Source organism: Petaurus breviceps, unplaced genomic scaffold (genome assembly GCF_028583685.1).
Source record: "Petaurus breviceps papuanus isolate PSGF00001 unplaced genomic scaffold, PetGlider_PUasm1.0 171, whole genome shotgun sequence".
In the NCBI taxonomy this organism is placed as follows: Eukaryota; Metazoa; Chordata; class Mammalia; order Diprotodontia; family Petauridae; genus Petaurus; species Petaurus breviceps.
Genome location: NW_027185754.1, coordinates 24,698,356 through 24,715,543, shown reverse-complemented (window position 1 = coordinate 24,715,543; position 17,188 = coordinate 24,698,356). Strand labels below are relative to the sequence as shown.

At 38.3% G+C, this 17,188-nt stretch overlaps 1 protein-coding gene across 3 annotated transcripts in view; it reads left to right on the top strand.

Moving 5' to 3' along the window:
* Nucleotides 1-4,055: 4,055 nt before the first annotated feature.
* PBX3 (PBX homeobox 3) overlaps nucleotides 4,056-17,188 on the top strand; it is a 302,896-nt gene continuing 289,763 nt past the window's right edge. The window contains exons 1-2 of one of the 3 annotated variants that reach the window (XM_069082730.1): nucleotides 4,056-4,343; nucleotides 6,921-6,994. In XM_069082730.1, coding sequence (XP_068938831.1) covers nucleotides 6,946-6,994 — 49 coding nt within the window. In that variant the 5' untranslated portion in view covers nucleotides 4,056-4,343; nucleotides 6,921-6,945. Of the gene's footprint in view, nucleotides 4,344-5,451; nucleotides 5,768-6,920; nucleotides 6,995-17,188 lie in introns of those variants that run through there. The other 2 variants (XM_069082731.1, XM_069082732.1) reach the window with 2 other exon arrangements.

Sequence of the window (17,188 nt, the reverse complement as noted above, 5' to 3'; positions counted from 1 at the left end):
AAGTTTGATAGAATTCACCTGTGAATCCATCAGGATCAGGAATTTTTTGTTTTTGCTTGCAGTTCCTTTACAGATAGATTTATTTCCTTCTCTGAAATTGAGTTATTTAAGATCTCTACCTGATTCTGATACTTTGTGTATTTTTTAAAGTATTACTCTGTCTTTTGTGTTTTCAGTTTTGTTAGTATATAATTATGAATAATGTGTTCTGATTATTCTTTTTATTTCTTTTGGTTTTGTTGTGATTTTGCCTTTGTCTTTTGCTATTTAATTAATTTGATTTTCTTCTTCCTTTTTTAAAAATTAGATTAGCTAAGGGATTATCAATTTTATCAGCTTTTTTTTTCAAAGAACCAACTTTTAGTTTGATCATTTCTATGGTTTGTTTTCAATTTGCCTATTTTTTCTTTAATTTTTAATATCTTCTCTTCTGTGCTTATTTTGATTTATTGTTCTTCTAATTTTTAAATGTGCATTAACTTTTTTTTCTATTTTACTAGTATTTGTTTAAAAGGATATGATTTCTCCCCTGAGGACTGGTTCAGTTGCCTTCCAGAAATTTTGGCATACTGTTATCATCATCACTTTCTTTTGCATAGTTATTGTTTCTATGATTTGTTCTTTGACTCACTCATTTTTTTTTTTAGATTTTATTGATGCGTTCATTCTTGTCTATTATCTTTTGTTTATGGTCCTTGAACCAATATCTATTTTTATTGTCTATAACATATGTATGAACATAATTATATGTCTATAACATGAATATACGAATAATATACATATATTATGAACATAATATATGTATGATAGATATATAACTATCTCTACCTTTTTACTTGTTTGCAATATTTTTGTGCCCTAATATATGGCCAATTTTTGTAAAAGTTTCATGAGGTACTGAAAAATATGTATATTCTTTTGCTGTCCTATATTGAAGATACCATAAATATTTTTCCAGTAAGTTGTTGAAGTCCATATTTTCCTTTTTGTTTATTTTTCTTTTAGACTTATCCAAAACTGAGAAAGGGATATTGAAGTCTACTGCCACTATCATGTTCCTATCTTTCTGTAGCCCAGAAAATGTTCCCTTTAGAAAACTGGGTGCTAAGGTATTTCTAGTGTCTGTTTATTCGTGTATTGGTTTCTTGTTTATGGTTCCTTTCACCAAAAAATAATTTTCTTGTTTATCCTTTTTAAATTTTTGAATGATTATTTTTGCTTTGTCATATAAGATTATTATTACTACTATTTTTTGGATTCATCGGATGCATATTAATTTTTTTCACATTCCACCAGTTTTGTATGTGTCTTTGTTTTTTCAAATGTGTTTCTTGTAAGTAACAGATTGTAGGGTTTTATTTTCTTAACAAATCTGTCACTTTTTTTTTGTTTTATTGGATTGTTTAATCTAATCATATTTGAAGTTATGAGTTAGGTTTATATTTTCCTTCATTTCTTTTTTTTTTTAAGCAACTGGGATTAAGTAACTTGCTCAAGGTTACATGCCCAGTTATTTCTGGGTGTGGTAAGTATCTGAGCCCAGATTTGATCCCCAGGTCATCCCCACACTAGAGCCAGTGCTCTTACTCACTGTGCTACCTGGCCGCCCCTTCTTCATTTCTAATATTGATTTTTTCAAGTTATGATTTTCTCCTCCTGCTGTAAACACAGTACTTATGCTCTTTCAGTTATTTTACCTTAATCTTTTTTTTTTTTTTTTAAGATATCCCTGTTCCCATTGTCTCTCTTCCCCTCACTCCTGATCCCTTCTCCTATCATTTGTTACACCTTTCCCCCTGGGGTTTTGCTTATTCCTTTTTTCTTCTCCTCTGTTTTTATCTAGTTATATAACTCTTCCCTTCCCTCTCCCCCCTCTAGGCAAGTAGATTTCCTCTTCCTCTTCTCCCCTTCAACTAGTCTTGTTTATAAGTTTTTAAATTTCATTTTTTGTGCCCTTTTCCAAAACTAATTTTTCTTACTCTCTTTACTATCCATCCCTTCTCTCTGTCTACTCTAGACCCCCGCTCTCTGATTCATAACCCCCTATAATTATGTGGTGTCTTTCTTTTCTCTGTATTCCTTATCCAATCAAAACTTCCAGAGTATTCATTCCAGCCTTTTCCCTCTAGGCAGTTTCTGCCACTGCCTTGTATAGCTTGCCATGTGGATTCCCCTATTCCATTGTGCCTCACTTGCAGAACTGTGCCAATTATGGTTAGTGTCAGAGAGGACATTGGTCCATGGAAGGGCCCCTCCCCTACTACATCTATAATTATGTAGCTCATCACTGATTACTTTCCCTGCTCTGCTCCTCTCCTCCCTCATTTGCCTCAAGATCTCCTCCCCGGGTATATGCTTTATTTTTGTATTTGTCATTTTTTTAAAGCAGTGTTGAGAATGTTCCACTTATCCTGCCATTCTAAAATTGCTGACTTCTCTGAAGCTTCAAAGTTTTGTTTACGCTAAAAATAGTCTTTAAGAAAAAAAAAACCCCAACTTCCTCAGGTGCCAATTGTCCCCCGAAGTTCCAACTCCCTCCCTCCTGAGGAAGAATGAGTAGACTTTTTCAAGCCCCAAATCCCCCAGGTCACATCTAGCGCAAAGTCACTACCTCCCTTCATAAACCATTTCTCTTCACTGATAGGAGCATTCACCAGTAGAACCTTCTCCCTACACCAAAACAAGGTCTCCTTCTTTCTCCCCTCCCCACTTTTCAATCCTTCCCCCATCTTCCTCAGTTTTCTCTTTTTGAGGTCACAGAAGTCACCTTCCCCTCATTGCTAGCTTTTGATTCAACCCTAGCATATCACTATTCTTCTTGATCTCCCTGCTCTTCCACCCCTCCCCTGTTTAATGCTCCCTCTCATGTCGTATGTATTCCTACAAAAAATCAAACTAAGTTAACAAATAAAAAACATCGATTCACGTGTAGTCTCAGGGAGTCACCAGGTTCTGTCCACAGTGCCCTATGCCTGACTTTTCACTGTTACCTCCATCAGACTTCTGCCTTGATTCCTTTCTCCTTACGTACTTTTTACAAAGTAGCTTGTTATTGGCATATCTGCAAGTCACTGTTTATTCAGGAACGTATGATCAAAAAGTTTGGAGACTGAAGTCTTAAGGAAGTTAGAAACCAATTAATCTGAATTTGGAAGGGACTATTTCAAAAGGAATGAGTTCTGTGTCAAATAAGGAAATTGAGGTTCTAAGAGGTGAGTCACTGGCTCAAGTTACCAGAAGTAGTGACAGAGTTTAGAACCCGCAAGTCTTTGTTTCCCATTAAAGTTTACTTTCTCTTATATCAAGTTGTTCTCCCAAAGGGGTTCTGTTTTAAGAGAGGCCTGGATGTGGGCTTTGGAATTCAGGGTTTAGATTTAATGCCTCCTCCAAGAGCCAGAGGGCTTGTTTGAATCCAGAATTTGCTTGGGCAAGGCATTTCCCCTCTTTGAGTCTTAGCTTTGTCAAGGGTAAGAAGAGAGACTTGGACTAGATGTCCCTTCCAGCTGTAAGTCCTATGATTTTTCTCTCCCCTTTCCTTCCCCCAGATGTTCATTATAGTGGAAAGAGCATGGGTTGTCAAAGTTGAAGCAATTGAGATTGTTTATGGATTCTGGAACTTTCTCGTTGTCTGAAGATTTTCATCAAATCGCTTTTCCTTATGTGGGCCCCAGTGTTCCCATCTGTAAAATGGGGGAGGGTGTTGGACAAGATGGTCCATAGGGTTTACTCCTGCTCTGACAATTAATTCTCTTATCTCTTCTTCTTGACTCCTGAAGGCCACAAATGGGTTTCTTTCCTCAACACTCCCAATTCCAAAAAGGCGGAAAACTCCGGGGTACCCCCTCTCTCTACAGCGCCACCCTGGTTACTATAGCAACGGTGGACCGGGGCGGGGCCTTTGCACTCCTGCTCCTCCTGTCGTATAAAGAACGTTTTCGAAATTTCCAATCAGATCAATCGTCTCCTCATATGGTCCCGCCCTATTTGCCTGTGGGAGCGTTGTGATTGGAGGGTAACTCCCGGTCCGGTCCCTTGAAGGGGTCCCTCCTACTCTCGGGAAGCGCGGGAAAGTGAATGGGCCTTAAGTCTTCACTATGGGCTTTGGTCTCCTAGAGGCTGGGGGTTGAAGCCTCGAAGTGAGTCCTAGGGGTAGAGGATATTTCCTTTTTCCTCAGTCCTTTACTCCTCTCTGCGCACGCGTACACACACTATCCTCCACGCTCCCCATTGAAAAGTGCGCCACCCACGAGCAACCAGCCGGAGACAGTTGGCTTGGACTTCGGAAACCTACGCGCGCGCCCGCCAGTCAAAAGAAGAATTTGGGGCGCGCGTCTGGCGGCGAGGTGCGGAGGCCGGGCGGGGGGCGGGGCCGGGGCGAGGCGCGGGCTGGCAAGAGGTCCAATGAGATCCGGGCACCTCCTCCCTAGGGGCGTGGCCAAGGCGCGGGCTGCTCCGCCCTCTGCCCCCTCCCCTCCGCGCTGGGGGCCCGCAGTGAGTGAGGGAGTGAGTGAGTGAGTGGCACTGGCAGCCTGTCAATCCCTCACCAGAGCGGCCATCGAGCCCCGTCCGCTGGCGGCTGCCTGCCTGCCTGCCCGCCCGCCTGCCTGGGTGGGTGGGTGCGCGGCTTGGGCGGCGGCGGGTCCTGCTTCATAAATCTGCGGGGCGCCCGCTGCCCCCAGCAGCTGGCCGGGCCGTCCACCCGGCTCCCTGCCCCGGCCCCCAAACTTTCTCACCCTTCTCCCCCCCCCCCCCCCCCACCTCACCTCCACCCCTTGTCCATCTGTACCTTCCTCCCCCCTCCTCCCGCCGATTTCTCTTCCCCTTCCCCTCTCCCTTCCCCCCCCCCCCCCCCGGGGGGGCTCGCGTCCCGATCCTGCTCCGGCTCGGGCTCCGGCTCTAGCTCCGGCCCGGCGGCGGCGGAGGCTGAGAGGGGGGCGGAGGGAAAGAGGGAGGGGAGCGAGCGGAGAGGGAGGGAGGGGGGGGGGGAGGGAGCGTCCCGGCAACTCGGCGGAGGCTCTGGGGCAAGTTGCGGGAGGACCAGCCGCCCGGCGGCCGCGGGCGAGGGGCGCTGTGAGGACGGGGCGCGGGAGCAGCGGCGGCGGCTGCGGCGGCGGCGGCAGCAGCGCCGGGAGCGGGAGGAGCAGCCGCCGCCACCGTCACCACAGCCGCCACCTCAGTCACCGCCGCTCCAGCCGCGGGGCCCCGGATCTCTCAGCCTCAGCCGCCGCCGCCGTCCCCGCCTCAGCGGGCTCTCCCTCGCCCCCGCCGGGGCTTCGGCTTCGGCTCGCGAGGCCGGGTTAGAAGCCGGGCCCCCCCCTCCCCCGGGCCCGGCTCCGCCACCGCCGCGGGCCCTCCTTCCTTCCCTGCACCCCGGCAGCCCTCCTCCCCGCCCCCCCCCCAGTAGCCGCGGGCGGGGAGCGCGCCGCCCCTCTTCTTTTCCTCCCCCTCCTTCTCTCTCCTTCCTCCTCTTCCTCCTCCTCCTCTCACTCTCCCTCCTCCTCCTCTTCCACCTTCTCCTCAGCAGCCGCCGCCGCCGCCGCCTCCCGCTCCCGCCCGCGCGCGGCGGGATGGACGATCAATCCAGGATGTTGCAGACTCTGGCCGGGGTGAACCTGGCCGGCCACTCGGTGCAGGGGGGCATGGCCCTGCCGCCTCCCCCCCACGGTCACGAAGGGGCGGACGGCGATGGCAGGAAGCAGGACATCGGCGACATCCTCCACCAGATCATGACCATCACCGACCAGAGCCTGGACGAGGCGCAAGCAAAGTTGGTTTCGTCTCATTGAACATCTTTTGTGTGTGTGTTTGTGTGTGTGCGCGCGTGGCTCCCCCCACCCTGCCTTCTTCCCGGTGGGTTGTTGTATGTTTTAAAAATTTTTTTTTGTTTTTGTATATTCTTTTCTTTCCTTTCTCCTCCTTATCGGTTCCAAACTGTCTTATTAGCTTCTTTTAAAAATGAACTTTGTTCTATAAATAAACATTTTATCCTTTGGGGGGGGCGCACAAATTTCCACACCACCCCTTTGGAGGCAAAAGGGAAAAAAAGTTGCTCTTGGGAATATTAACCACACTTCAAACAGGGCTTGTTTCAGATTTTTTTTTTTAAGTCAGGAAACTGGGTAGATGGTGACTTTTGCCGTTTTTTCCTTTTATCTGTCGGCAACCCCGTTGTGATCCCGTCACAGTGATTTAAAACGACAAAATTGACCAATAAGTGTCTACTGAGAGACTGGGATTTCCACTTGAGGAAGTATAACTTTCTTTACTCCATCAAGTCCTTGTGTTGGGTAGTTGCCTGATGAAAGTGACAAGACATTGTTGCTTTTTCCCACTTGCAACAGTAAATGTTTAAATCACAGTAAATATGAAATAAAAGCTCAAGATTCTGAAGGCCACCTCGCCCATCCCCAAAGTAATAAATCTGTTACTTGTTACCAGAAGAGAAAGTTAGAGGTTGTATCCCGCACAGGTTAGTAGAGAATTTTAACTAGGGCCAATATGATGTGGAAACAAAACAGATGGGAAAAGTAACTGTCTTTGAACAGACCTACGAAACTTTAACTGTCATTTTAAAATGCTACTCTCTTCTGTTCTTCACTTAGAGAATACATGATAGTCCATGTACATATTCTTCCCCTCTCTCCCCATTTGTTCTTGGTGCTCCCTAGTTAAGCTCCCTCACATTTCTAGATCTTCTCTACCCCAGCACACGATATATTCATACCTGTGTATGGGGAAACTATGGAGGGCTTCCCCTAAAGATAAAAGCTGTCTTTAGCAATATATTCTGGTTTGTGTTAGCTTCTATGAACCTTGGAAGACACAGATTTGAAATGAAATCTTTAAGTACTCACTTGAAGAAATCGCCATGTTATTCAATAGGTGATGCTAATACCTTTGTTTGGGTTTTTTCCCCCCAGAAAACATGCATTGAATTGTCATAGAATGAAACCTGCTCTCTTCAGTGTCCTGTGTGAAATAAAAGAGAAAACAGGTAAGAATTCTAGTGTTACAGTGGTCTCAATGTGGCATTGTAACTACTCATTTGACTCTGCCAATCTAGGAGCTGCTACTTTGGGTACCGCCATCTTTGATCATTCTCTCTTTTTCCACCTCCTGATCTTGAAGGTGGGGGGAGATAAGGTTGGGGGGTTAGTGGAGAAAGCTGCAATAAATCTGGAGTCAATTTTACAATTCATACTCCCGATGTAAAATGAAATGTAGATGGAAAAGCTCATGTGTCATCCTTCTCAGGAGCCAGTCCCCTCTGGCTGCAATCAGGGAGCAGCCACTCTCTGTCTTTCCCTTTTCCTTGTTTGTATGTCAGTTTTTCCAAGGAGCAATGTGAGTCGATGCCAATTGCAAGAGTCCCTGAGAGGAAGCATCGCCAGCAACTTTCTGTTTTACTTAGACAACCTTAAGCATCAGCTCTTCCAATAGAAGAATGTATGCAATTGAACATATCTCAGTAGCATCTTTAAATTAGGCTGCTGAGTGGGAAAAATACTTGTACAAAGTATGGAAAAATAAACATGTATTTTTAGACTTCTTATACATTATATTTGTGTTAAATGTATAATTTCTATGCATACATAAGAAGAGTTCAAATATAATAAGCTTAATGTATGTTAGAAATAGGTAAGAAAGGCCAAGTGGAGGGTTAAAAACTGATTAAAGTTTTCAAGGGAATCTTTCAAAGCTCTGTACTATGTTAAAGAAAAACAATTTTCAGGAGGAAAAGAATTATATGCAAAAGCATATTCAACAAGCCTTTTAAATGATATTGATTTAATTTTTTTGTCCATTTGAAATTATACAGTTTCTTAATCTTGAAGTAGTTACATGGGTTCAAGTCATAAGCTGGTTAAATTTGGATAACTTTTAGTATGGCTGACACTGTTTGCCTTTTACATGGTACAGAACCAGGATGATGTTGACTAAGTTTGGACATTTTATGAGGCATATTTTAGTTTATTGAATGCATGTTGTAAATGGAATTTCATTTTTAAAAGTTAAGGCAAAGAAGAAAAGTGAAAAAACCTAGTATATTCAAGAAAAGTGAAACTAAAAGGTTAAATATACTTATGATAAAGTTGAATGTAAAAATATTCACATACTGCATATATTTAGATTACTAGACTTATTGCTCTTATTTATATAATGATTTTATCTAGACAAAGTATTTCCAAAAAAGTTGGAGTTTATTTGCTTTCTTTAAAAAAATAAATATCAAGAAATATTAATTGCCTAAATGGTACCTTTCTGTGTTTTTTTTTTTTTGAGAGAGAAGAGAGAGAGAATGTTGGTTCTTAATGTTGAGGAAGCCATCCTAAAATATATACATATATCTATATAATGTTCATTTAAATGTGTATGCACATATACACACATGCTTTATTTTGAGAATTGTGGACATTCGAGATTGCTAACTTTATTTTTGTGTCAGTTTTTAGTTACCTTTGGAAATCGTGGCTTGCTTAAATTACAGACAAAATTTTTTATCTGACTATAAAATGAGACATCAAACATTAAATCATGAAGAATCTTAGCTTAGAAACCTAAAAGTGCATAGTTCTCAGTAAATCATGTTGCTTAATGTCCAAGGTTTTTTGTGCTATCAGGACTCCACTTCAGTTTCTGCTGACAGCTAAGCACTTGGGTATTGACTATGTTGTGAATATTAAGATTGATTCTGCTTTCTATTGCATTATATTATGTGGGATAAGGGGAATGATATTCTCCCCCCACCCATATATACCTTAATCACACTTAAGAATCTCTCCTCTTTGACTTGTATTTGTTTCCTTGCCTCTGTAAGTTTTTGCCAAACCAGCTTCAGAATCAACCCAAGAAACTGCCTGCCTTATTTAGACGTACAGCAGGCAGTTCAATCAGGAACACAGAAGTCCTCAGGTTGCTTATTTGCACAGGGCTTAGTTATACCATTTTGAAAAGAGAATAGTATAGTTAACTGCATGTCAAAGGTGAGTTAAGAAGAAACAAGTCTTTTCAGAGACAGGGATTACTGGCAGAGAGTATTGGGTAGTTGTATTGCTATTTAAAAAGCAAGAGGCTAACTGACAAGGAAAGAGATCTTTATGATTTGAAAATGTTTCTAGGGATTTCAGTGATAACTTGTAAGTTGAGATTCGCTTTTATGCTTCGGCTAGTGCAGCCAACTTTGCAAGTTTTCTCTTCTGTAAAATAGCTAAAAGCCAACAAAGAGTAAAGGCGGTGTCTGGGCAAAGGCATGAGCCTGCCAGCCCCAGCAGCTTGAGAGGGACAGGATTAAAGCACTGAGTGATTGATGGGGGTGAATCTCTTTCTTTTGGGTGGCTGTGGGGGAGGAACCCCCCTTCTTTCTATGACTTCCACTTCTCCCTCCAAAACTAGTCCTGGAAGAGGATATACTCAGGATCTTCCATTTGAAATAAAACAGCTGTATAGACTTTAGTGTTACCAAAGCAAAGAAAACATGACATCAACTTCTATCTTTCCTCTCCTCCTCTGATCTGTTTTCATAAGAATCAGTATGGATGGTCTGATATTTCCAAAACATTTTAAAAGTTGAATGAAAAACATTTTTTTGGGGGTATATTCAAATCAAGGGTCCTTAACCTGAGGTCCACAGACTTAAAAAGAAGATTTATATATTTCAGTATAAGCTGATTTCCTTTGTAATCCCATGTATTTTGTTTTATACATTTAAAAACATTACTCTGAAAAGGGGTGCATAGGCTTCATCAGACTGCCAAAGAGGTCCATGACACACACACAAAAAGCTAAACAACCCTGGTTTTAGATGAAGCTTATTTCTAAGAACATACTTCCCCCCCAATCATTTTATGGAACTTTAAAAATGTTATGGCCAATGCTTAATTCTTTAGCATTAAAAGAAGAGTTCAGCTTGTCATTTTTAATGGAAACCTGAGGTACTTTTGATGGCTCTATTCTCCATAATGGAGGAGTAGTAGTGTTGGAGGGGAGGGGGAGTATGTCAGTATATCATGCCATTTCAATTGTTTCTCTTCTCAAAAAAGGAAGTTTGATAGATTAATTTTATTTTTAGTTGTATTTATTTTAGGGTTTGTCAGTAGATCTGTAGTATTCTCATCAGACTGAGCATTGTGTTAGTTCCTGATATAAATAAAGGATTGAGTTTGAAAAAAATGCATATTTCCTAGGTTCCTCTCAAATATGAAAAGCTATTTTTCTCTTCAGGATATCTATCTTGATTGTATATTTTTATTGTTCAGAAGTTGAGGAAAAAGACTTTATCTTAAAGTCTTACTTTTCTAATTTTGTATTTTCTTACATTGTTGTCTATTTTTAAAATGTCTTGTGCTATTATTTTTAAGTTTAAAGTCTTTTTTTATATCCAACAATTAATTTTCACTTGTAACATTGCATACTCCTAAAAGTGACCAGTTAAAATCAAGAAAAAATTTCAAAAAATTAACAAAACCTGAATAAGAATTTTTTTAAGCTTATCTTTTACTGATTTTTACTGCATACTACTTATTAAACAGTCCTTAAATCCTGAGGTTCCATTTATATTAAGGTTCATATTCGTTATGTACTCTTGTATAATTCTTGGACACCTAATGATTTCAAATGTTGACATGCTTTTCTTGGTTAGACACTCTGTCCTCAGAGGCTTGACATCATTGGAAAAGCCCTAAGTTACGGTTGATTTGCTGCATGATTTGATACTCTTGCAAAATTTTTTGGAAAAGAAAATTACTTTTTCATATATTTTCACATGAAGTATATTGTTAAGATTGAGTCTTTGCTGTAGAAGAGAGCTCTCTGTATATAAACAGAAAGGTATGGATTTTTAAAAGATGCTATATTTATATAATATACATATGTATATATATGCACATATATCTTTAAAAAGACCTGTATAACCTTTCCCTTTTTAAACACTAGGTTAAAATACTCAATGTTGATAGCTGCCAACCAAACCTTGATTTATTGCCACCACAAACCCTAAATAGCATTCATTTACTAGTAATGTCTAATGGCATACATGATGGTCTGCCAGATTTGTAGCCTTTGTGAGGCTTATAAGCAGGACTGACTTGGGAAGATCATAAAACTTAATGAACTTCTCGACTGCAGGAGGTGTCCGCAGGGGAAGAGAAAGGCCTGCTTGGCTGGTTGGGCTGGTTGAAGTATTTTTTATGTCTAAAGAGAGGGAGAAAATGATCATTAAAAATGTTATACCTTTAAGGGCACCCTCCCTACAAAGAATAAGGAGAGATTTTAGATAAGAAAAATTGATAAAGAATGCAGCTTACAAAATGAAATCTTTTTGGGGAGGGAGGAGGTAGAGGAGAGATATCTTCTACTATGTGAAAGGAAACCTTTTATTTTTATTGTTACAAATGTAACTAGCCACACAATGTCACCATTATGATTAAAGGGCTAGGTAGTGCTCTCAATCCACTACTCTGCTCCCTACTCAATTCTACCCAGAAAGGTTTAGGAACTCATTTGAGTATCCTTTTCTGTTTGAATTGCCATTCTTGTAAATGCTTAATCTAGACTTTACTCCTATCCAGCAATAAATAGAATAACTATATTACATTTTATCATATTTATACCATGTCATGGCATACCTTTAATTTTAGTGTATTAGGCTCAATTTTACACTAAATGAACACTCTAGCAAAATGAAAATGGCTATATATTGTGTTAGATATTAATACATATTACATACATTACTATTCTGAATGTTTTTAATAGTACTTGAATATATTTATCATGTGTAGTCAAAGTTCATACAACACATCTATCTCATTTTGTACATTATTATTCTAGTGCCTTAACCACTTTAAGTTTTGAAATTTAATGTCGTGTTTTTTTAAGCTTTTTAAAGTTGTAAAACCTACTACTGATTAAGCAACAATAGAGATGTAAAGCCATTCAATCATCTTAAGTGTCAAAAATTAATTGCTTCAATTTTCTATAAATGTTTTGCTTTTTAAAAAAATAATTTCAGAATTTTGTTTCTTTCAAAATTTTTCCTTAATGTTTCTCTTGCATGCTTGAGATTTTGGAGAATAGGTTGGGAGGGGGACAAAAAACCATGGGGGACCAGTTTTCTAACTTCCTTTTCCAAATGCCTTTTATCCAGCTGAAGGAAATTATATGTAGTATTCTCTCAGAGAACTTGAGTTCTGTTTCAATACTTCTTCTAGAGCTTGATGTTTTTATTAAGAAATGAATATCATATTGATTACATGTATTTGTGCTTCCAACATTTTGTCTCACCTCTGCTTTAAAAAAAAAAAAAGATAATATTGGGCTTTCCTGTCAGTGCTAACTTCATCTATATAGACAATTTTTTTTGCCTTTATGTGAGATTTGTTTTATTATGGGATTTGAAATGAATTTGTGTATTTTGGGGGAATGTTTTTTATTATTTTGGAACTTTGCCAATCATATTATTTGATGACAGCCTCTTTTTTTCCATCATAAGGTGAATAATGATCCAAACTAGGATATTTCTTGTTCTTATATGCTATTTTAAAAAACTTTTAATATACATAGACACACATATATGTGTTCATTGTTAACACAATAGGTTTTTCATTTCTGTATTTTTTTCATGGTGGAAATGCATTCTTTGGCATCTTAGTTGATTACTTAGTGTAGAACTGAAATGTTCAGATTTTCCAAAAGGTTATGTAGATTTCAATTTGACATTCAAGTGTTTTCTCTGTATTTGTGTGCTTCATTATAATGGCATTTGGTAGGTCTAAAATATCTTATAGACAGTTTGGCTATTACGTGACAAGACTGGTTTCTGTAAGCCAAGCTATACTTGGGGAAAATTTGTCTTTATTACTTTGGTTATACTGTATATTTTTACATAGACTCCCATGTTTGTGTGTATTCAAGATAAATAATTAACACATACTGGCAGATACTAGTCTATTCTAATACTATTCTATTCTGTAGAATTTAAGGGTTTTTTTTATTCTCTTTTGATACTACTAACTGAAATATATTTAGACAATACTAATAGATATTTATAATCTCAGAATTTTTGTTTAGAGAAGAATATCTTATTTGTTTTTTTTTTTTTTTTAGCATTTTGGTTTTAGCTACTTCTTTATCAAGATGAATGGTAGGGATTGAGATAAGAGATCACCCTTTTTGTGACACTTTCTTTTTACTCCACAGGGCATGTGTTTTAAGTATGAACAGCATAAATCATTTAAATCAGCATTTAATTTAAATTATTAAAAGTTTGTCAGATCTTGCCAGCACAGCTTTTATAAAGTTATAGTGGTTTACCTATGAAACAAAAATGGTGGTTATTAGTTCTGGTTGATAGTCTTATCTTCATAGACTTCAAGTAAAATAATAACTCTTAATTCAATATACTTAAAAGATTATGAATGCTTTCTTCATAACCTTTGAAATCAGTATAACATGTATTATTATCCCCATTTTATAGATGAGAAAATGTATACTTAGTCTCCCCGGTCTTGATTCCCAAGGCCATAGCCCTTTCACTACATCCAACTGTCCCCTTTATTTAGAGAGGCAATTTAAAAGCAATACTTGGTCCAGGGAAAAAAATACAAAACAGTCATTTCTTTAAGGAGGAAGAAGCCATGTCAGAAGGATTATTTCCTTTATCTTCAAAACTTGATTCTCATGATGGTTGTTCAGTAGCAACCATTACTCCCTGATTTTCATGGTCATTAACATAATCATGTATTTATAGATTTTATCTGTTTACCTTGTTTTAATATCAAGCATGGTTTTTTGAGAGTAATGTGATAAAAATATTTAAATTAGTTTTTGTATAGTATTTCTTCATTCTTTGTTAATAATAGAGTAATAGGATTGAGGATTAGAAATGGATAGTTATTGATGCTTAGTTTCTTTTTTTGATGCTTAATTTCTTAAGGAAAAAAGAATGAATAAAATCTTTCCTGTTCTCTTTATAGCTGGGGGAATAAAATTGGAAGCAGCACTTTGTTTCTTAAGACTTTCGGGTCTTAAAGGTTTAACAAACAAGCTTTTAAAAGAACACTCAGATTTCTGAAATGTACAATCAATAAGAAATTGATAATAGAGTTGCATCATTTAATACCTCAAGTTCCATAAGATACTAAAAATCATCTGGGAGAATCTATGTTAGTGATTAAAAAAAAATTTTTTTTTTGAGGTGATGCATCAGTTCTCAAAGTTGTCTTCTTTTTAATCTTCAGTGTCCAGCAGGTGGCTTTTTGCATTATTATTATTTAAATAAAATTTTTTTAAATGTCATAAAATTTCATCATGACTTAAGTGAATTAATTGAAAGCACCAACAATTCCACTGTCTATATTAATGTTTGTAATAGAACAAAGGGATGCACATAGAAATGATCTTCAACATCATCTAAATTAAGATTCCAAACAGGCATTACAGATGCTGGTAACTTTGGCAATTATCATTTTGTTTGGTGAACAGTAGTAAAACAGTGTGCGGTAAAAGTGTTTAGAGAGAGAGGATAAATAAATTGAACAGTTTTGCAATGCAAAGTGGTTTGTGGTGTTTTTGAGGATTTCTTGGCTCTCTCTTAACTGCTATTGTGAGCCTGGAGCAGATTTCCCCATTGCTAATGCCCTAGAAGTATTAATTCACTTTGATATGCTAATTAGAGGGCATTATGCAAGAAATGAGATTAAGTGGCAGCATGAAGCCATTTGCCTGTCAGTAAATTGAGAGCTTTAGCATCAGGAGGAGCTTTGTTTTTTCTGAGTTTCTCTTGGTTTTGCATATAAATAAAATTGATTGAAAGGTCTAGAGAAGCTTCTAGAACATTGGTGGTTCTTCTCTCCCCCCCCCCCCCAGGTTATTTAAACTTAATGTTAAAGGCTTTGTCTGAATATTAATTGATCTAATGGGAGCTATTGAACATGAAAATTGCATTGTTTCTGTATACTATAGAAAGTAATGGAAATTTGGTGTCATTAGATGTGGGTAGCATGGAAGGTTGGTAGAGGTTGGGCCTTGGCATTAGGTAGACCTGAGTTACTAAAGTCTTATCTTTGACATGTACTAGATATGTGACTATTTGCTGATTGCTTAACCTCTTAGTGCCCCAGGAATTTCTTTGAGACTATAAGTTACAGACAGTTGATGATCTTGAATTGACTGGCTGAATTTCCTCCTGGAAATACCATATGGATATAATCAAAAGTGGGGACCAAAAAAAGAGTTGGAAATATTGAGATAATTTCATTTCTGTTTTAGAGTTCAGAGAATCATAGGATGTTAGAGGTAGATTGAAGCCTTACAGATAATCTAGTCAACTCTTTTATTTTACAGATTCATGAAGTAAAGCTGAGGAAAGGGGAATAGACTTGTTTGAGTAGCTAGTACATGGTTCAGTTGGGACTTAACTCAGGTCTTTGGATTCTAAGTCTCATGTTTTTTGTTTTTTCCTACCAGGTTTTTGTATTACCACTCAATTTTAAAGTATATGCTTAGTCAGAATATAGATGAATGTTCATCTGATAAACTAACATTCCTGTTTAATTATGGGAAACTTCTGATGGAAGTCACAAGCATATCTGACCCATTTTGGAAGAGAGTTATTATACTAGCTATAGATTTTATTTAACTACATGGAGTGACATTAAATTAACATTAAGATTCTGACTTTTAATCCATAAAACAAGAAACTTCTTGGCTTAAATTCTCACCTTGACTCAACCTGTTGAATGAACATATTCATTAATATATGTATATGTGTATGTATATATATGTGTGTGTGTGTGTGTGTATCTCTCTCTCTCTATCATATGTCTAAAGAGATGGTATTGGTGTAATGGAAAGAGCCAGGCAAACTGGGCTTGAATTTTGACTAGATTCTGGGAAGCCTTTCTAAACTTTTGTTTCCTAATTCAAAAAATTGAGGTAATGTTATTTGCATTACCTACTTCACAATATTGCTGTGAGAAATATAGTGTGTAAGCCTTAACACTCTAGATAAATGAGTTGCATATAAAGTCACAATTGAGTATCTCTTCTGTACTTGATTATAATGGAATGAACCAAAGGTGAGTTTTCATACTTAATTCTGAATTTCTTTTAGTTTGAGTCAATCCTTTGCATTTCTTTTCATAATTATGGTTGTATTATTTTCTTTGTGTGTTACTAAAAAAATGGAAATATTTTCTTAAAAACTTTTGGATTCATGAATCTTTCCTCCATCATTGTTGACTATTCCACACCTTTCCTTCATCTACAATCCTTTTCTCTGTTTTCCATCAATTCTTCATAGACTATATAGGAAAGGGGGCAGAGGCTTGCTTCTTTGAATTTCTTGTATATACTAATTTACTATTGGGGCTCTGCATCTGTTTCTCATTCTCACTACATGACTGGCCCACTTATTTTTCTAGACATACATGTCCTTGATATAATGTCTTTTATGACACTTCTCCTAGGCAAGTTATCTTTGACTTCATGGAAGAGTTGGCATCTGAGCTGGGCTTTGAAGGAAGAGAAGGATTTCAACAGGTAGAGTTGAGAAGGATGTGTGTTTCTTGAAGTAACTAAGCTGTTATTGGTAGAATTGGAATGTCTACCCCTCTGTGTTTGGTTACATAACAGAATATTTTGGATATGGGCAGTTGGTTTTGGCATCTGAATTCCACCACTGTATCTGTGAATGTAAACCCAATAAACCATAACTCCTTTTCAGAGCCATATGGATTCTCAAACCATCACAGCTGCTATGCATGCGCACTAAGGAGGCTAGTTTCTCCTCAGTATGCATGTGTAGCTCCCATTAATGTTAATGGGAGTTCGGAATATGCATACAGAGAGGAGAATCAGGTTCTCTCCAGAGACAGAACTCCTGATTACATTTTCAGTGACGAGTACTTAGTGTACCTACACATTAGCTGCTTTTCTAAATGAAATCCTTGGCTATTTTTAATTCTTGTTCCCTTCCCAGTACTCCCCGAACTAGTTAAATCAATGAATCTTCATTAGGAGCTCATTACTTGCAAAATTTCATTTAAAACATATGAAGCTATTTTTGATTGAAATGGGAACAAAAAGCATTTGAAATTGCTTTTGGTGAAAGACGGGGAGATAGAAGAAGAAGGTAAGAGAGAGAAAAAGAGGTGATGAGTTCCCCAGAAGCAATAACCTCTTAGAATAGAGA